Below are 25,263 nucleotides of genomic sequence, written 5' to 3'. Positions count from 1 at the left end.
CTATAACTTATCAAGGGTTCGTGAGGGAGGCTAAGTGAGGGAGGGGGAAGAAATGGGGAGCTGTTATCAGGGGCCCAAGTGGAAAGAGAATGCTTTGAAAATGATGATGGCGGCATATGTGCTTGCCACAGTGAAGGAATGTATGGATTGTGGTAAGATATTTAAGAGCCCTCAAAAAAAAAACCCTCCCAAACACCATTCTACTCCGACAGGAGGTAGTCATGAATCTGAATAAATGCCAGCAGTAACTGGTGAGCACTTAATATGGATATATCTTTGAATACAGATATATCTTATTGCATAACGTTTCAGTAAAATTTAGTGACCTATGCTTTAATTATTATGCACTACATTTGGGTCTTCTATTTTTAAAATTTGATTAATTTTAGATTAATTTTTATTTTTAGTAATATTAGCATTAGACCAGACATTGGGGGTTTAGGGGGAAAAGGGAGGTTTGCCTATACCCAAGTTGTGCCATCATACACACTGACTTTTAAAATAACCAAATACAAATATATGTTGAGGAGGTCTATAAAAGGTAGTGCACAAATTCCACAATCTTTCTACTGCATTTTCCACAAACCTTTTGAAGCTCCTTCAAATGTATACCTTTTAATAGAACAAGGCACAAGAGAGAAAAGAAGATATCAAATCCTATAAAAAACAAAGTGCTAATTCAGCTTACTTCCTTAAAGTGCTGGCAGTGATCATTACTTTTCTATCCACTCTTGCTCCGTCAGAGAAGAATCTCGCAATCTTTTTCATTACTAACAACATATTAGGTAGATATTCCCATTTCATACAATATTGCAGAGATAACATATATGCAATAAACATTAAGAAACATTCTCAACACTGAGAACTGTCAAGCATTATAAAGAATTATTTATTTTTAAAAGAACATAAATTTAAGAAAAGGAACATAATTCCTTGAAAGAGACTTGGGGGTGGAATATAAGAGAAAACAGGATAAAATACCATTCTTTTGAGGTGCTTTAGATTATTCTTCTTAAGGTCTATATATTGTGTAAAGGAAACCTGGTGGCACTGGCAGGCTAAGTGTTGGACTGCAAACCACAAGGATTATGGTTCAAAGCCAGCAGCCCCGCCATAAAAAAAGAGGCTTTCTGCTCCTGTATACATAGGGTTGTAATGAGCCAGAGTCAATTTGATGGCATTGGTTCTTATCATGGAAAATGTCTTATAAGTCTTAGGTTTTAAGGCTCTATGTAGCAGAAGGTTTTATCTTACCCAGATTTCATTCAGACTTTTGGTCTCTAAAAAGGCCATTGCCATAAATGACAAAGGGAAGAAAGGTTGTTGATTGGAAACAAAAACAAACAATTTCATGGATAGTACACTTGACTACCAGGCAAAGAGCATCTAGAAGAGCACTGGATTAAAAGCAAACAAACAAAAAAACCCTTATATTTATTTTATAGTACTTTTAATATTAGGGATATAGAGGTATCCTGATTTAGGGACAAATGTGACATAAATAACACCCTTTATCGAATAATTAGGATTAGAGATCTCAGAAGGAGCCTTGGTGTCTCAAAGACTGAATGGTTGGCTGTAATCTAAATAGCTGGTCGATTGATCCGACTAGCCAATCTGAGATAAAAAGATGTGGCAGTCTGCTTCCATAAAGATTTACAACCTTGGAAACCTTATGGATCAGCTTTACTCTGTCCTAAATGGTCTTTATGAATCAGAATCAGCTAAATAGCAATATGCTTGGTTTTGGGTGTATGATTTGGTATGTGAGTTAAGAATCTGACCTGGTATCTTGGTAAGAGATAATGAATAGTGAAAACACCACAGAATCCAAACTGAGCAACAGCTCCAAGAATTATGGCAATTCAGGAAATTAGGCTAGAATTTCTAAGTCTAAGAATTTCAGTGTTGGAAGCATCTGGTAAGGAAACTTAAACTTTGTCCTCAATTGTCATCTAAGGTGATTTGGCAAGGGTGCTTACAAGGCTGGTTAAGCCTTAATCTACATAACCCTATTGTTTTTAATATAAAACACTGTGGTTTTCAACAGAGGAGAGAGGGGAGGAGGAAAAGTTATCCTGAAAAGCTTAGGGCTACCTATTTAAGCGGAGAGCAAATGCTTTGGGAGTAATGAGGGCAAAGAATGTACGGATGTGCTTTATACAATTGATGTATGTATATGTGTGGATTGTGATAAGAGTTGTATGAGCCCCTAATAAAGTGTAAAAAAAAGAAAAAACAATGATTAGGGCAAAGAATGTACAGATGTACTTTATACAATTGACGTAGATGCATGGATTGTGATGAGTTGTATGAGCCCCTAATAAAATGTTTAAAAAAACAAAAACAAACAAACAAAACCAGAGCCATCTCTTGTGTTTCTCCCATAAACAATACATTTCCCTAGGATCTGCTACTTGCTCTAGCTTGCCGGTATTTATGTTTAAATCTTTCTATGTGAATTTCCCATTAGATATGGGGTCCACGGAAGCAAGGAATTTGTATTTCTGAATATAATAGAGAAAGCTCTCAAATATATGATATAAAAGGCCCCAATTCACATATTTATTAACTAAGGGTCAGTAGTGTTTTATCTTTTATGTGAAGAATAGGATTATAAGAGCTAGGCCTTTTGACAAGAAAGTGACAGTATTTCATTTGAAAGTATTTTGTTTTTTATTTTAACTTTGAACAGATCTAGATCTTCAGGATACCTATATGCCCAAAAGAGAAAACTAGGCAGCTGAGAAAACAGAGTGACTGCCAAATATTGTAATCTTTGGTGTGTTTGAATTTTCTGCCTCAGAAACAAATGAGTCAGAAAATGAAACACAGAATTGAAGTGTAACTAGATGCTTGTGTGTGGAAATCTATGGAAAATATGTTGGTAAAAGAATTAAGGAAAAACTTGTTCTATTGCTAAGTAACTTGGGTGTGAACAGCAAGGTCAGATTTTGTATATGCATAAGATTTATAATCTTGGAAACACAGCAGCAGAGACCTGCTCCACGGAGTTGCTGTAAGTTGGAATTGCATTGAGTGTGATTTTGGGTTTTGTTTTTTTCCAACTTTATATTTAGGATGATGACAACTATAAAATAATTTTAACAGAACATCGAATGAAGAATGGTGAATGTGAAGGCTCATCCCCCAAATGTCAATATAATTCACATCCTCAATTCCCCAACTTTTCATCCAACAATTCTCACCAATGTGGAGTTTTCACTGTCACTTCAAGGGTTTACAATCTTCTTTCAACCAGCCACCCAAATGTGGTTGATTAAAAGATAAGTTCTTCTAATCAACAGCCAAATAAGAGGCACTGAGCTCTGTTGGCTTTCACGGACCCTGGTGGGTTTTAAGAATTCATGAGACTTAAGAATTCAGAAAAGCACTCTACTCAATAACTTTTTTAATACAACAAAAGGACATACACAAAAAGATGCACAGGTAAGATCTGAATGGAGTTCTAGACATAGAGCTTCAATTCCCCAAAGATGTGTGGGTACCACCACAGTCTTCATCAATTGGGAAGTTGGTTAAGAAGGTTGAGTTGAAGGTCAGGGTCTTTTATAATAGTTTTTAGCTACATATTCATAATTGCAGGGGTCTTAATGCATAGTTACTAGCTGAGTGGAAAAATATGCAAGACTAATATCATCATCTCCCTCCATTCCCCCACCTTTTCCTGAGGTTAACTGGCCAGGTATGGTCCTTGGACTTTCCACTTCATTTGTCCACTTTAAAGTGCTGTCTGGCTGTTTTAGAAAAACAAAGATATTTTGGATTGTTGGGGAATATCAAGGTAACTTCCAGAAACCAGAGACAAAAGGCCAAGTGGGAATCTTTTATTCACAATGGGCAAATTGGAGATACTTGTCAGTTAATCGTAATATTAGAAATAAAACTAAAGATTTAGAGGTAAGTTAAAGTTTTGGCACTTTTACTGACTAGTTGTGTGTATGTAAATACAAAACCACAACTTCCTTAAACTTTACTTTCTTTTCCCATAAAAAATGCTAGCATAAGCAGGTGCTTCAGAAAGTTTGTGGACCAGGAAAGGGAGAGAGGGATCAGACCTAAAAACCTGGTGCAACAAGACTTGAAGGCAACATACCCGCAACAAAGCAGCAAACTAACAGAGGTCTGTGGGGCCCGCCCTAAGATACAGCTAGAGGATATGGGCTGGCTTGACCAGAACACCCAGGAGTAATTAAGAGGATAGGGGAGAGGGAGGAGGGGTGGGGAAGGGAGAGGAGAGGACACTGCATTCTGGCCCACCAAGCCTAGAGGACTATATTCCTGCTCAGAGCAGCTAATGAAGAGAGGAACATAGGGGTGGCCCCACCACAAGCCACAGTGTCCCCTCACTGACCAAGAGGGCTATGGGGGACAATGCTGGAAACACAGTGCAGGAATTGTGCTCAGTCTGCAATGGTGCCCCACCCCTCTCAAAACCAAGACAAAACATGAAAGGAACACAACAAAACAGCAAGGGGAGCATGACTTTGGGGCCACGGCTTGGCACCTCATCAGACTCAATGGGAAAACATTCGTAACGGTCAAGAGAAACCTGGAACTACTTATAGGCTTCTCCCTCCCATATACATATATATATGAATGATGGGCAGGATAAACAATCTGTAGGAGAAAACAATGGGATGGCCAGCTCGGGATGGGTCAGGGAAGAGGAGGAAGTAGGGGAAAGGATAAGTATAAGGGTGCTTTACTGAATTGATGTATGTATGGATTGTGATAAGAGTTGTATGAGACCCATCTAAAAAAAAGTAAAAGGAAATAAAAGAAAAAACTAGGAGGCAAAAGTCACTTAGAGGTATAAATATAGGCATGTACACATGTAAATATATTAATATATAATAAGGATATAGGTCTATGTACACATCTTTATGTGTTAAGTATTAAGGAAGCAGATGGACACTGGGCTTGTACTCAAGACCTCCCTCAACGCAAAAACACTTTATTTTAATAATCTGGCATTCTGGGACACTTACCTCCCCAACTCGATGGCTGATGACAAAATGGGTGCATAAGTAAATGTGGTGAAGAAAGCTGTGTCTGGCTAGGGAAAAGATATAGCATCTGGCATCTTAAAGGCTTGAAAATAAACAAGCAGAAATATAGCTGGGAAGCAACAAAGCCACATAGAAGAAGACAACAACTGTGTGATCATGAAGTATTGATGGGATCAGGTATCAGAAAATTCAAAACAACCATACTGAAAGTTGGCGGAGTAAAGATTCAAAGACCATCTGTAGACAATTGGGCACCTCCTCACAGAAGGGTCATAAAGAAGGGATGAGCCAGCCAGGGTGCAGTATAACATTGACAAAACACACAACATTCCTTTACTTCTTTAATGCTTCTCCCCCGCCCCACTCCCCCACTATCATGACCCCAGTTCACCTTACAGATCCAGATAGACCAGAATATGTACATGGGTACAGATAAGAGGTCTCTACACACAGAATCCAGGGCAGGTAACCTCCTCGGGAACAATATGGGAGTAGCTATACCTTGAGGGTAGATGGAAGGGGGCAGAACCGATTGCAATGATGGATGTATAACACACACACTCACCCCCACCCAGGGTGATGTACAACAGAAACATGGGTAAAGAGAGGCAGCAGACAGTGTAAGATATGAAAATACTTTATAATTTATCAAGGGTTCATGAGGGTGCGAGAGAGAGGGAAATAAGGAGGAGCTGATACCAAGGGCTCAAGTACAAAGCAAATGTTTTGAAAAGGATGATGGAAACATGTGGACAAATGTGTGTGACACAATGGATGTATGGATTGTTACTAGAGCTGTAAGAGTCCCCAATAAAATGATTTTAAAAAGTTTGTCGACACTTCCATTACCTTCAATTTCACTTTGTCCGCAAACTTTGTAAAGCTGCCTTATATATTTCTCTAAAGACCGAAACTAAACTCACTGTTGTCAAGTCCATTTTGATTCACAAGGACCCCATAGGACACAGCAGAACTCCCTGAATTTCTGAGACTATAAATCTTTAGGGGAACAGAAAGCCTAACCTTTCTCCACTAGTACAGCTGATGAGTTTGAACCACTCACTGACCTTATAGTTGGGTTCAAAGCATAGCCAACTGTGCCACGAACGCTCTGTAAATTGAGTGAAAAAAAATAAAAAAACTCAAACTCACTGACATCTAGTATATTCTGACCCTACAGGACATAGCAGAACTGAGTTTCTGAGACTGTTAATTCTTTACAGCAGAAATCCCCATCTTTTTCGTAAGGAGTGATTGGTGGTTTAGAATCACTGATCTTGGGGTCCAGCCCAATACCTTACCCACTAGGCCACCAAGGTAAAGGGGAAGATAGTAGCCTACAAGAGGGACATGGGGATGGGGTGGGGGGTGGAATGGATGGACAGACGACAATGACTCAGGATAAGCCATTGGAAGGTTTGATGAGTTAGGTTGTTGAATAAAAAACAATCTCATATGATGTAAACCCCTACAATAAAAACGTTTCCTGTATATTTCTCTACCTTCTTCAAATTTCTTCCTTCCTCTCCTTTCAATCTTTCATTTGCTGGCACCTTCTAGCTCTAATTTTAACTAAGAAACATAAATATTAGATTTAAAAGTCTTGTAAAGGAGGATGGAAGAGTAGGTGGGAAATACACTTTGCCATCCTAAAGTCACATGTAAAGTAACATACGAAAAGCAAAACTTAGGACTAAACTGAAGAAACCCTTTCATAGAGGACACAAGGGGAGAAGAACTATGTGACCACTTTCCAGTTCCTAATTCCAATTTGATTAAAGTCCAGTTAAATTTTCCTGCTATAAATGGCCATGAGATTATTTACAGTATCTTTACAACAGCCCCTTTCTTCTTTAACTTGATTTATACATTTTTAAATATCTTTAACCTTCTCTCATCTGTATATTAGAACTCTCAAGAATTGTGTGGATTAATTAATTCGTCTATATGTACTGAAAGCATTACACAAGGTTAATAATACAATCTGTTTTCCTCATAGGATTAACAAAATAAAAAACTGCACATAGAAATATTTTCAAAAGTGTCAAATTTTATTAATGTAAAACACTAACTTAAACTGAAAAATGAGCATTTTAATTGAGATGTTAATATCATTGTATTTTAATAAGAATTAGAATTGGGCAAAAGGAATAAACAATGTCACTATTTGGGGGAGGGTGGGGAACAACTAGGGAATCCAATTCAATGGTAGTAATTAATGCATGGCTAAAATTTTTAGAATCTGATTTCTACAAGCACAATTTCATATACTTTAAATTCTTAACAGCAGCCACAAACAATTAAAGTGAGACAAGCAGATTTTTCAGCATACGATCACAGCAGATTTGAGATCAGAACTATTCCAGGCTGTGACTTAAAAATGTTTTTTAATGTGAGCAGTACAGGCAGCACAGACTTGGGCCAAATTTCAATAAAAAATAACACACTCCTGAGCTCCATGGATACATTTCAACACACCAAATTTTGCAACTAATTTTTACAAATGAAGAATTCCTTTTATTGACAGCAAATATGCATTTGAGTAAATCAAAAGACATGGTTTTTGGAACTTCAGTAAATATGTCTCAACTACTTTTTTTTTGAAATTTCTTAGGCTGTTGTCACATTTTATGTTTTATTTTTCAAATCAATTTTATTGGGGGCTCGTACAACTCTTAACACAATCCATACATACATCCATTGTGTCAAACACATTTGTTGCCATCATCATTCTTAAAACATTTACTTTCTACTTGAGACCTCAACTAATTTTTAAAATCCTAGCTATGTAAAATCGGGCAGATAAAAAACAAACATTATTAAAATATAATGCAGAGCAAAAATTCCAAATTTCTGAATATTTAAATTTGTACTAACTTTAAAAACAACAACAAAACAAATAAGGAAGTACAATTGCCCTGTTCTAGTTCCCCTTTTTCTGTAGTCCATTCTACTATCCAGGTTTCAGTTTGGCTCTACCACTGCAAGCTGTCACTTTTGACTAGAAATGGAAAACAGCCCAGGACTGACTACACAATAGCAGCTTCCTGCTCTGGCCTCAGCTCCTAGACCACCCCCAGGCCATGCCTGCTCACAGATTCTGAGCCTACCAAACCAATAATCCACCAGTTCACAGCTATGATCCTGTACTTATTTTACATTCTTGGCATAGTCTATATTTCATATAATCTCACAAGTTCTCATTTTTATTTCAACAAGGCACTGCTAAATTTCAATCAAATGCTAATATAAATGCAAAGTGAAATGGTAAAAGGAGGTGCATATGAAAACTCAAAGACAAAAATTAGTAATTGGCTCAAATTCTTTCAAAATATAACTCAGAAACAGATATAAGTAAAATACAGAACAGAAAGCTCTGGTTAAGTACTGTTAATTCAAACAATCTTGTTATTCTCATTTTGCAGAACTTTGATTTGCATCTTGCATGCCTGATTCAAAAGTACTTTCCTTTGAGATAAACCTAGATTTAGATCGAAAGGCCCTAAACGCTACAATTAAAATATTAATCAGAATTTATCTACATTTTCCCTAGAGCCATTATTACAGGGCCAAACAATGAAAAAACACTCTAACTTGCTGAATTTCATATATTCTTAATGTAAAAAATAGCTATCAGTAGCAATTGGAAATTTATGACTTTGTGAGAAAGGTAAACAGGTGTGTTGAGGAGCGTACTACCCCAAGAGTGAGCAGTTTCTATGTATTCATTAGCTAATCTCATTTAATCTAACAACCCTGAAGTATCTTTATTTTATTGATGTGGAAATCATTTATTTACAATACATTAGATGTTCCAAATGTCACAAAGCTAGCAAATGGAAAGGCTAAAATTTGAAACTATGGTTAGATGGCTTGACTTCAAAATTTACTTTACAATGATAAACTAACCCTAGGACAAGATGTACAGTAAAGAACCAATCAATAGGCTGACATTTTACAATTAGCTTGCTACATTATGTAGAACATTTGGTTACTCTTCTTTGCTCAAAAGCTTCTAATGTATCACATATGGCCTGCAAGATAAAAGGCACCAAGTCCTATACTTAACCATTCTTTTCCTCTTTTAGCTAACCCCATCATACTTACCCATTACTCCTAAAAAAAACCTTTCTTTTCTTGCTAGGCTGACATTCCATTTTCTACTAAATCTATCTCTTCATCATAGATTATATGTTACATCTTTCTGTCACATGTGCCCATTACTCTCCCTATCTTTCCCTTCTACTCAAGTGAATTTCATTTTGTCTTTTTTGAAAGATCCTAACAAACCAGTGTGTAGCTTCTCCTTTTTTATATTTCTTAAGTCTTTACTATATGTTTTTGGCTCCATATAACAAGTGTACTTCAAGGAAACGGTATAGCTATCTGTACCTCAGTGATGCTGCCAGGTAAGCACTGGACTGTTAATCTTAAGATGAGTGGTTCAAACTCACCAGCTACTACTTACTATGCAGGAGAAACATTTAAGCTATCTGCCCTTGTCTGTAAAGATGCACAGTCTCGGAAATCTGTCCACAGGGGTACTACTAGTCATAATCGACTAATTTGTGGCAGTGGTTATAAAAATATAACTACTTGTAGAGGACTGTTAACCTCCTAGAAAACAAGACTTTAAATCAACTTATAAAAGTCCATCTACAAGTGAGCTGTGAATATAGAAATCAGAGTTTGAAATAACTGCTAAATTATGTCAACCTGAAAATCTTAAGTTTCCAGTGCCAGACACTTTCTAGGCAAGCATTAAGTGAATCAACAATCAAACACTACACACCTTCTCCACTGGCTCTGAGCTTTCTGTTCTTCCTACTCTGAACTACACAGAAATACCTTCATTCTAAGGGGCTCCATATGTGAACCAGCATTCCTTAGAGATAAGATAATATACATTTTAATTGTGTTCAATCGCTAAAGCTGTAAATGTTTAGGAAAAAAGTGTTATTTCTACAATTAAAAAACAGTTGAAAACCAAGAACTGTTTTTAAGGCAGTATGTAAAAGTAAGACAAATTTTAAAAACCTCTATGTAAAATTAATAGGTAAGCAGTAATTTGTTATCAGCAAGTTAAAAGATTTTTGTATCAGCAATCTTTAGGTAAGAATACTAATAAACACTGTATGCTCACTTCTAATATACAAAACCAATAGTCATCAAGTCAATTCAAACTCAGTGACCCTATAGGATAACACAGAACTGTTCAACAGGATTTCAGACTATAAATTTTTACAGGAGCAGACAGCCTATCCTTATCTTTCTCCTGAAGACTGGCAGATGGGTTTGAACCATGGACCTTTTGTTTAGCAGCCCAACATTGTGCCAAATGGAAAGTTAAAATTTTTAAATGCTCTTAAGTGAAGGAAAGTTAAGAAATATTTGAAGACACAAGTCCTTCCCCTGCCCATCCTAACCTATGTTAAGCCTGAAATACCTTAACACCCTGGAGACTTGATCTGCTGATAAGTCTCTATGAACAAGATTTTCAAACTTCCATCAGTAAACCACATATAAAATATTTAAATCAGGAAAGTCTAACATTTGGCTAGTCAAAACAAAACAAAATTGTTCACGTTGGCTGACTGCAAGCTAAATTTGATTTTACTTGCATTACCACTTCCTAGTTGTGAATTCTAAATGTCAAAGGACAATAGCAAAATTTTATATGGGAAAAATTACATACCTCTGTTAGATTCTTATTCTGATAACTTATCCTAGGCAATCATTTAAACAATTTCTAGCATATCAGATACATTGAGCAACAATTACCTTAGGAATAGTCTGAAACTAAAGCCGCTAAATGTACATGATTAAATTATGAGTTAAAACAACTCAAACTGGAAAAAACAACTATTTCACCGAAGGTATATATCTTCAAGCAATTTTTAGTCTAAGTCTTATATATTCAGGTTTGTTCCACCCATACCCTTGGATTCAACTAGAAATTCACAGCACAATAGTAGTACATCTAAATTAAAAAAAAAAACCACTGCTGTTTTGACAATAACAACCCTGCATCACAAAAGTAGAATTGTTCCAAAGTTTCTTTTTAAAAAAATTATAAATGATTTTATTGGGGCCTCTTACAGCTCTACAACAATCCATACATCAATTGTATCAAGCACATTTATACATATGTTGCCATCAATTATAAATTTTTTTTTTCTGTTTAAGCCCTTGATATGAGCGTCTCTTCCCTCCCCCACTCCCAGCCTCTTGGACGCCATTAGGGTTTCTAAGATTGTAAATCTTAACTCCTCATTTTCTATTGGAGGAATTGGTGGGTTTGAACTGCAGGTTCAATTCTTACAGGACAGCTCCTTAGAAATGGTTTAGTCATATCTCTGAAATTTTAGCAACTCTTTATAATCCAAAGATATCAAATAAAATCATTCATTACTTCTGTCTAGGATTTATGATTTCACCGTATTCCAGATAAAGCCTCATTATTATGAGTATTAGGACACATAATAGTATAATAGTATAGTATAATGCTGAACACCCATATTCTGCTTTTAATCCCAATGATTTTACTGGTGACCCTTGTAGTACTTCTTTAATTACATCTAAAAGCAATGAGGATTGTGATCTCTAGAAAATACTGGACTAACAAGCCATACCAATCCACATTAATTGATGAGTCTTATATAACTTTCAGGTATGAAACGATCTTTTATATCCTCTTTGAAGTAACCAAGCTGAAAACTGCAGGTGTGTGTACGTATGGCCAGTAGCCAGAATCTATGAGATGATTTCAAAAGCATCCTCATTGTTTGCATTCCTATAAAACGGTTTATGTAAATTTGATTAAAACGTTAATCAAATTAAAGAATTTTCTAACTTCGGCAATCGTGCTCCAAAGAGTAAACATTATGTTTTGTCTCTACTAGGCAAGAAAACTCTAGCATGTCTAAAGCAATAATACCTCGGTAAATAAAAATAAATACCCAAACAAAAACAAACCACAACTCATAAAATAGCACTATTCACAAGCAATATTTTGTTTTTCTTCCTTTCCAGCTAGTGTTCTCTCCTACTTCCTTCTCCTTTCCCCCTCCCCCCTTACTTCAAAGAAAGTTTACTTAGCCAGGAAACCTGAAAGAAGGAAGTAGAAACTCATTTGTGTGCACAGGGAAGGAAAACACACACACACACACACACACACACACACACACACACAAAATCGTAGTATCATCCTGGCTCAGTAACCTTATTAATCTGTATAAAACAGATTGTCCATAAAATAAAACTTCCAATTTCTCTCAATTAATTTTTGTAACCAAATGTTGAAAACTATAAGCTTAGATGACAAAGCCCTAATAAATTTCTTGCCACCAACAACCCCACTGCCATTCCCACTATCACTGAGGGGATTCAGACACTCCAGGAATCTATAGAACAGAGTAGAACACTATAAGGTTTCTAAGGGTATAAATATTTATGGGAAAGCATGATCTTTCCCCCTAGGACCAGATGGTGTGTCTGAACTGCTGACCAATTGGTTTAGCAGTGTAATGCTTAATCCACTATACTACCAGGGCTCCTTTTAACTTTCTTTCTCAAATACTGAAAACTATAATCTATGATGATTGAACACCTTAAACATCCCATCCCCAATCCCAATTACATGTTGCCTAAAATTGGAAGAACCAACTAACCTAATACATGCCTTCTGAAACTCATTGCAAGGATATCATTCAGACAGGACTCAAACTAAAAAACGAAAAGATGTGTAACATGTTCATTCTAAGTCATGGTTCCTAATTGTGGCAGTTACATAATCTGGTGTCAATTTGAGATTATTAAAGAGTGAAGGGGTGGAGGTTAGCCTGTCAGTCAGGTCACAGTTTGATGACCTCATTTGGAGGCGCTGTAGATAAATAGCTCCCTGGAGGCCAGACCCACATTCTTGGCTGTCTCCCTGCTAACAAGCCAGATGGAGTTACACTGATGGAGCCAAACCCCTAAAGCTGGAGGAGTCATGGGGAGACCCACATCAGTGCTAGGATGCTTCCACTGCCACTGGATCCATGAGACTTTCCACCCACTCCCCTGTGATCTTCCTGATTTTGTCACCATTGTATGTGTTTCTTTTTACTTGCTGATAACAAATTACTGCTTACCTGTTAATTCTACATAGGTTTTAAAATTTTGTTTTACTTTTAGATACTGCCTTGAAAACAGTTCCTGTTTTTTAACCTGTTTTTTTAATTATAGAAATAACACTTTTTGTGCGTCTGAAGACGAGTTTATAGACTGGTATCGGACATATGGGCTGATAATCGGACTTACAGACTGGATCTGGACTGGAATGTTTTCTTAATATAAAATTGATCTTTATATAAAGCTCTTTCTTATATACATTAAGTCTCTCTGGATTTGTTTCTCTAGTCTACCCAGATGAACACACTAACCATTACCATATACAAGGGGGTTCCAAAAGTTCATGGAAAAATTCTTGAATTTAATTCTGTGTTTTCATGAACTCTTTTAAAAGAGCCCTATATGTTATCATTTAACCTATTAAAAAAAGAAAACGGGATTCCCTATAGTAAAAACATTTAATTAGGCTTTCACAAACAAAATCTTGTGGAAAGTTTTAAAATAAAATGTGCCCTTATCACTCCAGAATTAGAACACACATATTACGTCCATAAAATACATTTTTGCTTCCCTTATATATAAGCAATTTATAAGTGATAATTAGCACCCAGATTTGGAAAAAATTACATCATAAAATTTAAAGACACAAGACACAACCAAGAGAGTGAGCGAGACAAAGTTTTAAATCACTTATTTACATTACCCAAAACTACATTAGACTTACATTGGTTCAGATATGATAAAAGTACTATTTACAAAATCTATGTAAGTAGGAGGCCTTGTGGCACACTGTATTAAGCAAAGCAATGTTAGCCAGAGTCCAATGGTTCAAATCCAATAAATAAGGCTATCTGCTCCTGTTATGATTTACAGCCTTAGAAACAGTGTTAGAACAGTTCTAATCTGGACTATGGGTTCACCATGAGTTGGGTTTGGCTCAATGATACAGAGTTAGGAGTTAATTGGTTTTATATCAGTAACAGCTGCTTTGTTTAAGATGGCAAAGAATTTAACATACTGTTTTGACAAGTAGCCAATGAAAATGCTATTAATTAAATGAACTCTAATTTATTTTGTTTACCAAAATGTGTCTACACTTCACAATTAATAAGCAAATTTTCATTAAGAATATTACCATAGCTGTCTATCATTTACATACTGGAAAACATATTTCTGTATTTTATTAACTGAGGGGCAAAAAGCCCCTAAATAATAAAATTGAAACATGCATACAAATAATTAAGGTAAACTGAATATCCAATTAAAGGCTGTTAAAGTTAACATTTTTTTAAATTCTCTGATTCTTAAACTAAGAAGTAGTTCACACTATTTAGGCAACAAATGGTTAAAATAGTAAGTGAACCAATTGGCCTCTAAAACACAGTATCCTTGCAGGTCAGAGGTCAATTTCTGTATACTAGCAAAAGCCACTTGCTATACAGTCTACTCCAACTCATGGTTACCCCATGTATATATAACAGAACTGTGCTCTATTGTATGTAATAGTTGACATTTTACAAGTAAATCTAGAACCTTTTACCCAAGGTGATTCTGAGTGGACTCAATTGCCAGCCCTTTGGTTAGCAGCTGAACATATTAACCAATTGCACCACTCAGGGACCCAAATACACTAACAGTCCAGGCTAGCCGTTATATGATGCACCAAGTCACATAAAACTTTAGTTCTTATAACTTTATACAAAAAAGAACCCCAAAATGTGAATGTGAACATTTAAAGAACATTTAAAGTATCCTTTCAATTTATTATACTTTTAATACATATGTTATAGAGTTTTAGGCCACCTAGAAAGTGTTATTTTTAAAATTACTACTTCCCCTACTGGAAGAAAGAAGAGTGATGAAAATCTAAAATCACATGGAAACAATTAGGCCAGTGGACTAAGGAATCACGCAAGCTGCAATCTCCACAACCTTGCAACCAGAAAAATTGGATAGTGCCTGGCTACTATTACTAACTGCTCTGAAATGATCCTGATAAGGAGATTTCTGGATGCAGCGGTAGAAACATGTGGTACAGAGTGCAAAACCATAAAAAGACCAGGCTTACTAGTCTGGTAAGAGACTGGTGGAAACCTCAAGACTATGGCTGTCACTTTTTAGGTTGGAAAACTGAACTCAATATTTGAGTTAGCACAGTTACCCACAGACAAACGATTAGGAAAGGCAAAATTCAAACTGGAAGTCTTAGGAAGAAGTTGAATAAAATGGTGGCCCTGGTGGCATCATGGTGAGTTGGGCTGTGATCTGAAAGGTGGGCAGTTTGCTACCAAGTGCTTAGAACCAAGTACTCCTGGAGAGAAAGATGGGGCTACTCTATTCCCACATAATAGTTCAGCCTCAGAAACCCAGTTTTACCCTGTCCTATTGGGTCGCTATGATTTGGCCCTGACTCAATGGCCTTGAGGATAGCTTTGTTTATTTGGGATAAATAATGATACATTGAGTGGATTGAAATGTACTAATTGAAACAAAATGTGTATTCATTGTTTAATTTAAAACGGATGATCTGCTCTATAAAAATTTTACTTAAATTATAAACAAAAACCCCCCAAACTACAACATAATGATTTCATTACTCTAAATCAAAACCAAGCTGAAACTACCAAAGTGTTAATAAGTAACCACAGAATTAAATATTAAGCGTTGGAAGGTTCCTTTGATTTCACCTAAACTCATGTAGTCTAACAACCTTCGAAAGACTGTTAGAAACATAAAATAAAAATATTATAGTTTACCAATAAACAGCACTCACAACAAAATAAAACCCATGGGAAAAGCTCCAACATCTCTACTACTAATCTAGTATTTTTTACTATAAATTTTTCATTATATTACAAACGAGAGTAAAAGTTAACAATATACAAATTAGGCTAACTAGTGAAATAAAGGAAGGTAATGTGGTAAGAACAGTCATACAGATGTCAATATGAGAAATAACATTATCATTGAAGGGACTACCAACTCTTTTTAGTAGACCTAATATTAGCACTAAAAACTACTCTAAGTACCATATTTCCACACACAACAAACTGCTGCTCATTAACTTAAGATCTTATTGTTTGCACAGAAACAGTGGCTCTACATTTTTTCCCTAACGTCATTAGATAAAATGAAATAGATGGTATTTTTCTCCAAAGAAAGTTAAACAACTTCATTCGTTCTTTTTTTATCTACTGAGAGTAAGGTAGTGAAGGTTCATATTTCAGACCATCAACTCTGTATTCAACAGTTCAAACTGCTCATGAATCCCCCCCTCCTTCGTAGTTGACCCCAAGCTCACTCATCCTTTTTTGGAATGTAACTGCTATACTTTAAGGATTTGAGTAAAATTAAATCTGTAAGAGATTTAAACTCCATCTACAAAGACACAAGTAAAACCTCTACATGTTTTTTAATCTAAAATTTTAACCAGTATAAATTTTTGGAAAATTTTAAAAGTTCAGTTTAATAATTTGATGAAATCTTTTTCACCTGTTTAACTCTGAAAAGCCATTCAAAAAAAATTTCCCAATTAAACATATTCATTTATATTTAAATTGCATACGGGGAAATGTAAATTTAGAAACAAAATTATTCAATTCATGATCTAAAGGAAAATTATCCACTTTACAGAAAAATTAACTGTAATTATGCTAAATGGATATGCATGCAATATAAAATTACTTTCATTTATTACATTAACTGACACCATTTCTCATCCTCTAGCACTGGCAACAAAATAATTTATAGGTACTAATATCCAACTAGTTATTGTCTAACAACAAACATATTTAGGAATGTAAGTTCTACAAAGGCTGGGTCTTTATTACTTCCTATATTCCCAAGGACATAAGGCTGTTGTAAGGTAAACAGTATACTAAGTTGTCTCCAAAGGCATGGAGACAACTTCAACTCATTGTGACCTCATAGGGCAGGGTAGAATTGTCCCTGTGGGTTTCTTGGACTGTAAGTCTCTCTCCTTCAGAGTAGCAGGAAGTTTCAAATGGTTGACTTTGGGGATAGTTAGAAGTCCAACTTGTAACTACTATAACATCAGGACAGAATAAGTTAAATAATAACCCTATAATCAAGATAGTTTTAAATTTAATGAATAGTTAATTTTTAAAAATAACCTAAAATGTCTTACCTGGTAAGGCTGAAAGGCACTATCTTCAGTTAAAAAATCCAGTTGCTTATCTACAAGGAATTCTACTGCAGTGATTGAACTGGGTACACTTTTTTCAACCAGGGGTTTGAAAGTCTGTCAAAAGAAAAAAAAAAGTCTAAAGATTATTTTCTGGGTTGTATATTCAAAATAGGAAGGGACAAGCAATAGATTACTGTAATGACCACAATGGACTTATCACTAATTAATGTTACTTTTATTACAATACAAAGTAATGATTTTATATCTATTATAAAGGAATGAGGTAGATATATAAGGGTGATGAAAATTCCACCATATTAAAGCCTAAACTGTTTCAATTTTTGAGGGGCAGACCAATTAAATATGCAGTGTGGCTGAGAATGCTTCTAAAAAATATAAGCTGAGATTGGGGGATTTACCCGTCTTTTAAACGAAAACACTTAAGTATAATTCTTTATTAAACAGTAGCCATGGCTCATATACCTATTTTTTTCCTCTAGCTCATTCACATGAAACAGGATTTTAAGTGATAAGGATGCATCTGGTCTTTTAACTCCACCCCCACCCCCTGCCCCAAGCACAAATAAAAATCCAGCTGCTTCAGAGAGCACCGTGGGGGAAGGGAGCAGGAAGAACAGAGGGCATTAAAGAGAGAGAACACAGCCTAGCTAAGTTTCTCCCGTCACCACTACTTTTAAAACACGGAATCCAAGGTCAATTGATTTTCTTTTTTTCTCTAATGGACTCATGTTTTATATGAAGGGTTTTATTTCTATCTTGGGTTAGGATAAGAAGGTAGATAAGAAAGGTTAAAAAAATAGAATTTTAGTTTCTATGACCATGAATTTAGAAGTAGAAAACGCTTGAGAAAAAAAAATCCAAGTTCTAAAACCTAAAAATTATTGCTCTTAAGCCATGAACACAAACAAAATTACACCTTCCTAGATATATAAGCAATTTTGGAAAATGGAATTAACCAACTCAAGTTCCAAATAACCTACATCACATGGAAAACACTTTCCTCCTAAAAGACAACTTGTGACCATTTGGACACAAACCAAAGCTGTTGTTGGCACAGACAGTAAAAATCCCCCAGGAGTCCCAACGCTATTGTGTTTCCCCCTTTCTGGCTCTTAAGGAAATCTAACATCTTGCAAATCACAACTAATAAACATACAGGGGGGCGGGGGGGGGGGGGGGAGGAGTAATTTGCAAGATCTTTAATTTTGACTGGCTTCTTTCAATTTTTATACTTAAATTTTCTTTAAAGCTTCTAAATAAATTCATTGCAGAGTTCTGTAATTGTTTTGAGAAACTAAAAATATGTACAAAATAAGCAATTATTTTAAACATATTTTCTGTATCATAAACTTTAAATATCTTTAATTTCCTGTACTCTTGTCAGAATTTAGTCACAACACCCCCTTTACCATGTCCTAGGCTAACCTCTAACATACCACCCCCCCCACACACACATATACTTTAAAAAACATAAAAGCTCACTGTCATTGAGTCTATATTATTTGGGCAAGAAATTGCATTTTCAAAACTGAAAATCCCCACATTATTGCCACCGATCACTGTTTTCATCTAACAGTTTCCCTTGGCCATATCATTTCATCACTTTTATTATTTTATCAAGTGATTGTATTTACAAGAAACCAGGTACTTCTGACTTAAAATGTCCACTAATAGATGACTGATAAACATGATATATGCAACATGCAGAGGTATGAATTCAACTGACCTCTATTTTGGAAATCCATTTTTCATATTATAATAAACTATAAAACACTGTCATCTTCTCAAGATGGCTTTTAAATCATTGAATTTTATCAAATGATCTATTTCTTTTCAAACAGTACCTTGTTGGTCTGGTCAACAACTCCAGAAGGTTAACAAAAAGGTCCATCAAGGACATTATCTAAGTGGCTAAAGATACAATTCAATTAGGCAGGATTTGGAAAAAAGGTAGTCTCTAGTTTGAGTGCCTCTTTCTTACGCAAATAATACAGGTGGTTTGCATTTCCTATGAGACCTAGTCATTTTATAATATGAAAAGCATTCTTCAGAAGAGAATATCTGAGCTCTGTTTTTAAAGGTTGAGCCAGAGTTCTAAGCATAAATTTCAAACTCAACTTTTAAAATAATTGAAACTATACTGAGTTAATAAGGAAATAAATTACTAAGTAAATATAAAAAATAAATTTTCAGGTTGTAACTTAACTAATCTGAAGTCATTAGGAGAATTAAGATACCAGAAATGTAAAGACTAGCTTATAATGGCAAAATTTTAATACTTTAAAACACTGATCAATTTCTGATACTTGACACATCATCTGCAAATGGAGTTCCAAGGTTTATTATGTTTCTTACATAGCAAATATAAAAGCCACAACTTGCGTATTATATTTAAACTAAAAAAACATAAGTATATTCCCACCAAATTAGGATACTTTTATAATACCTGTTAAAGAAAATGTTTCACTATACATTAAAAGAGCAATTGTGAGAATTTGTGATTTATTGTACTTTATGAAAAACTAAAGGCAAGCAACATATAAATGATCTAGTTAAAACATCCTGGTTTTTTTAAAGCAGCTAATCAACAATGTAACCACTGTTAATTTTCTTATCCAGTAGAACACATATCAAAAGCTTACAATTTAAAAAACATACCTAAGTAAATGGGTTCTATAACTCTTAATAATATAAGGGTCTATATGCAAAGGAATGTAAAGAAATTACAATTCGTGCATAACTTAGTAATTTTTGACTCCAAAGATATATCATTCTAAGAGGAACTTCAACAGCCTAAGGGGAAGCAAGGAGCAGCCATCTGATGAAAGTCACAGAATATGGCCCTAATCACAAGAAGCTTATTATTCAAATGCTGAAGGCAGCTTTTGAATTTCAATTGAAAATTACAATTTAAAATGAATACTCATTATGGATACAAAACACATTTCCAATTTTTAACGTATTTTGTCCTTGTTAACTGTACTTTAAAAATAGTCTAAAGCCAAAATAAAAGAGAGCCTGCATTTTTAGTAGGGCCTACCAGGCTATAAGAAGAATGCTTAGAACAACTGTATCCTGTTTGGGGCTCCATGCTGCACCACATTCCATTCACATGAGGAAGAGACGAACAGATGAGCCCTCCCCGAAAAACATTTTTAAAATAAATCAGCTACAGCTCTCAAACACAACTCAGCTGCTCAAACAAACCATGTTAAAGCTCACTATTGAACAGGAAATTCAAAGAGTTTATGCCTGCAGTCTGAGTTTCTAATAATCACCAGCTAACATTGAACAATTACTTTTCCAAGTAAAAATCAGGCTGATTAACTACCAAAACGCTGACATAAATCTAACGAAAAGAAAATAATGAAGCAGAAAACATTCTAAGTGGCATTTTAAGAAGTCAAGGTTTATTCTACCTAAAAAAAGTAAAACGTCGGGAGCGACTTTAAAGAACAAAGTCCAAATTCCCACCCAATCAGTTCTATTGAAAAACACTATGCTGCTAGAAAACAAGTTGGGGGCTGGGGAAGGGAACACACCACACACAAAAAATTCACAAAACTACCCCACCAACACACACACTTTTTTGGAAGTATATTCTAAAAACCCAAATTTTAAACACTTCTCTGCCATATTACTTTTAATAAATACTACTTTTTAATTAACTTTTTACAGTGTTATGAAATTATCACACATAAAATAAAAATCTCTTTCTAAACAAACAGTCTGGAATTCTTTAAGAGCACTGAGGCTATCTCTTTAAGGCAATGGCCCTAAAACCTAAGGCCGAGAAGCAAAACCAAATGTAAATTAAGACAAAAGAAAAAGGAAGCAGAAAAATACAAACCGTACTTTGTTCTTGAAAATTTTAAAGAATCTTTTAAATCTCAGAAATCCACGACACGATATAAAGGTCAAAAAGTATAACTGGCATTTCCATCTTGTTCCTGACGAGTATTTTCTTTTAAAAAGCGTAAAATACTTCCTTTAAGTCTTCAAAAATCACGGGCAAATGGCTCTCAAACCAAGCATTTCCGAGCTCACTTGCAGCGCAGTCATTGTATACGAAGAAAAGCCAAGACCACAAAACGAAGCAGAAGCTGTAACCTAACAAGTCCCCGACGAGCAAATGACGATTTTCTGTCTGCTCTGGCTCAGCCCTGGCAACGATGAGGATTACAACTCGCTCTTTGTCATCAGCACTGTGGTGTTAACGACTAAGAAATCCTGCAGCTGAAGCACTACTGCATCCTCCGATCTGGGTCACGATAATTTTTCCCGAGGTCGCTTACATAACCAGTAAGATACTCCAAATAGAGAGAACGGCCATCCATCAGCTAGAGAAAACCCTTCCCACTGTACTCCGTCTGTGTGGAAACACACTGCAGTAGCTTCCAACCGTGCAGACACCCAAATGAGAACTGAGTACTTGGCTTAGGACACACGGAGAGAAGGGAAGAGGCGGTGCTCTGTAAACTGTAACTAATCTCCCGTCACAGGTGCTGATGGAGTCACTTCCAGCACGAGTCACATTACTAGTGATTACTCATTTGGCTGTGGCCATAGAGATTGGCTTATAATTTTAACTGCAGACAAAGACAGAGACTACTGGCAAGAATGAAAGCTCAAGTTTACTGTCTCCTTCATAAAACAAATGCAAATAAAAGTTTGTGCTTTACCAAGGTCAAAAAGTGCAAAGAACAAATAATATGAAAATGTCTTTCAGCCTCTATAAAGCACACTTTAAACCATCATACTTCCAGGGTGTTTTTAAGCAAATAATTTATTTTTAGTTTAATCATTTTATCTTAAGAAATACACAGATACCAAAATCTGAGGGAAAAAAAGACCGTTTAAAATGTTTTTGGTCTAACAAATAAAATAACATCATCTACAATCTCAAAAGAATTGTATAAAAAGAAAAACGTAGTATTTTGGCAGATTAATAAAAATACTAAAATATCTTTAGTCTGAACAAAAACAATTCAATTTAGACAACTCAGACATAGACCTGTAACTTAAAAGCATAAAGTACAATTTTTTCTCATGTGAGATATAGCATATATTCATTTCTATTTAAACTCTAGAGTTGGCTGCCCATTATGGTAGCCACTAGCCACACAGGTGGCTGAACTGAGATGTGCTTATGTTTAAAATACAGAACAAAAATATAAGATATTTCTAATTTTTATGTTAAATATTACTTTAGATATATCAAGTTTATGGTACATAAAATGTGTTACATTAAAATTTATAATTACAAGTATCACTTAAACTTCATTTCTACTGGGCATGATGCTCTAGTAGTAATCTCTCATTTTACAGAAGGCTGTGTGACAGCACAGAAAGCTGGGGTATGCATTGCACTGGTAATTAGAAGGTCAGGAGTTCAAACCCACTAGCTGCTCTAAGGGAGAATCATGTTTTCGGCTTCCATAAAGATTTACAACCTTGAAAGTAATTCTACTCTGCTCCATAGGGCCACTGTTGAGCTGGAATTGACTCAATGGCAGTGTTACTTGATGATATAAAGCTAATTTCAACCACTCAAACAAATTCAAAAAAGAGATACAGAAACTATAAATTTTATGCGGCTGCGTGCTAAAACCAGATGAGATGTACTGATGTGTATAGATTTTAACCTTTACAGAATTTAGTGAAATTTGTTATGATTTAGAAAAGGAATGTGGCTTTAGCCAACCTAAGCTTCTAGATTAAAATTAAAATGAAGTGTTTCAGTTTTGAAAACTTAACATGAAAAAAGTAAATATGTATATATGCTGGCCTGCAATTAAACTTTGAAAATATACCTACCTAGCTATATATGAAAATATTGTAAACTATTTTAGTGATATGTAGTCATTTATTACCAATTTATTGCCAAATCTCAAAACTAATACGAATATTCTTGTATTGCATACCCAATTTATCAAATCAAGATCAAAGAAAAGCTTCCAGCCACCAATGTCCTTCCCCTTTATTCTAGATAGATCTACTACTTATGATTAAATAAATAATCAGATTAACTATTGAAAATATACTTTTAAAAAAACATTTAAGTGTCTATTTAAAAAAATCATTTTATTGGGGTTCGTACAACTCTTATCACAATCCATACATACATTCATTCTGTCAAGCACATTTGTACATTTCGTGCCATCATCATTCTCAAAACATTTGCTTTTTTACCTCAGCCCTTAATATCAGCTCATTTCCCCCCTCCATCCCCACTCCCTGCGCCTTCATGAACCCTTGATAATTTATAAATTATTATTTTGTGATAGCTTACACTGTCCAACGTCTCCCTTCACTCACTTTCTGTTGTCCATCCCCCAGGGAGAAAATATACTTTTAATGTTAGAGTTGCACTCATAAAAATCAGTCAACTGAGAGGAATTGAATATTCAAAAGATGTAAATATAGTTCTAGAAAAAAGACAATGTTAAAATATAACCTTGAATAAATATTGTTTTACAATGATGCCAGCCAAGTGAATATTAAAGTATAGAAAACATCCTAATAACTAACTGCTTACACATGGAAAAACAATGCCATATAAACTACCAAGCAGCCAACTGGATATTGTTGCTTTTGTTGAGTGTCATCCAATTAATTTCCACTCATAGCAACTCTACTCATACAACACACAATATATGTCTTATTTTGAGCCCAAGACAATAAAGAAATATCAAGTGCTTAATATAGGGTTTATTAATTTTAAACTTTTAAACATATTCCAGTTCTTTGCTCAGTTTCAATACCATATTTCCGCAATTCACTGCACATTACAGAATGGGTTGCATGTCACAGGATTCAACTTACAACCTTATACAAACTCAGGTTTGACTATATGTGCTATAAACGTAATGTACTATCAGTCTTTATAAAAACAAACACTACACACAAAAAGACACTTCAAATACAATCCAACTACCACAATATATGTATTCCTACTAATACACAGTACACTATTTTAAAAAGTTAGTCCCCAGGGCGTGGTGCCCCAACACACTGGACTGGAAAACATTCCTAAGGGCCAACAAACGATCCTTGAACTAACTACAAGCTTTTCTTTCTTGTTGTGTTTTGTTTTGTTCTTTGTCAGTGGTGTGTTGTTGTTTTGTTGTCTGGTTGTATACTGTTGCTTTGTTTTCCTGCATGTTATTGTCTCCACAGGTCTGTCTAAATAAGACAGGCTGGATGAACTATCTGTAGGAAAAAAAAACAGGACCTACAGTTCCAGGGGGACTTGGGATAGGGGGAGATGGGGGGGGGGGTAAGGAAGTGGTGTTAACAAACACAGGGACAAAGGAACATCATGGGACCCAAAATGGTGGTGAGGGGGGAGTGGCAGGCCTGGTAGGGAATGATCAAGGGTAAGGTTATGTAAAGAAGAGGTATAGCTGTAACCCAGGTAGGGACAGAGCATGGTAGTAGGGCAGGAGGAAAGTCAAGGGAGATGGAGGAAAGAGCTAGGAGTCAAAGGGCATTTATAGAGGTCTAGACAAAGACATGTACATGCAAATATATAGATATATGAGGATGGGGAAATAGATCTACGTGTCTATATTTATAGGTTTAGTATTAAGGTGGCTGAAGGACCTATGGCCTCTACTCAAGCACTCCCTCAATGCATGAATACTTTCTTTTATTAAATTGGCACTCTACGATGTTCACCCTCCCGACACAACTGCTGAAGCCAAAGCAGGTGAACAAGTAAATGTGAAAAAAGCTGATGGTGCCCGGCTATCGAAAGAGATAGTGTCTGGGGTCTTAAAGGCTTGAAGATAAACAAGCGGCCATCTAGCTCAGAAGGAACAAAGCCTACATGGAAGAAGCACACCAGCCTGTGCGATCACGAGGTGCCAAAGGAACCAGGTATAAGCCATAATCAGCTACATATATATATATATATATATATATATATATATATATATATATATA

General features: G+C 35.4%; 1 protein-coding gene across 13 annotated transcripts in view; it reads right to left on the bottom strand.

Annotated features, from left to right (window-relative positions):
• The window catches only part of JMJD1C (jumonji domain containing 1C), a 253,133-nt gene that overhangs the window by 76,003 nt on the left and 151,867 nt on the right, over nucleotides 1–25,263 (bottom strand). For 9 of the 13 annotated variants that reach the window (XM_075534262.1, XM_075534264.1, XM_075534261.1 and 6 more), the window contains one exon: nucleotides 17,296–17,409. The exons of 2 other annotated variants lie outside the window; for them this stretch is intronic. Coding sequence is in view for 6 of the 11 variants with exons in the window: in XM_075534255.1 (XP_075390370.1) it covers nucleotides 17,296–17,409 (114 nt within the window). In the remaining 5 variants the exon portion in view is untranslated. Of the gene's footprint in view, nucleotides 1–17,295; nucleotides 17,410–21,171; nucleotides 21,741–25,263 lie in introns of those variants that run through there. 2 more of the 13 variants (XM_075534263.1, XM_075534265.1) reach the window with 2 other exon arrangements.

The sequence above is a fragment of the Tenrec ecaudatus genome, chromosome 16 (assembly GCF_050624435.1).
Source record: "Tenrec ecaudatus isolate mTenEca1 chromosome 16, mTenEca1.hap1, whole genome shotgun sequence".
NCBI lineage: Eukaryota > Metazoa > Chordata > Mammalia > Afrosoricida > Tenrecidae > Tenrec > Tenrec ecaudatus.
Note: the sequence above shows the minus strand (reverse complement) of the source record. Positions and strands in the feature narration are given on the sequence as shown.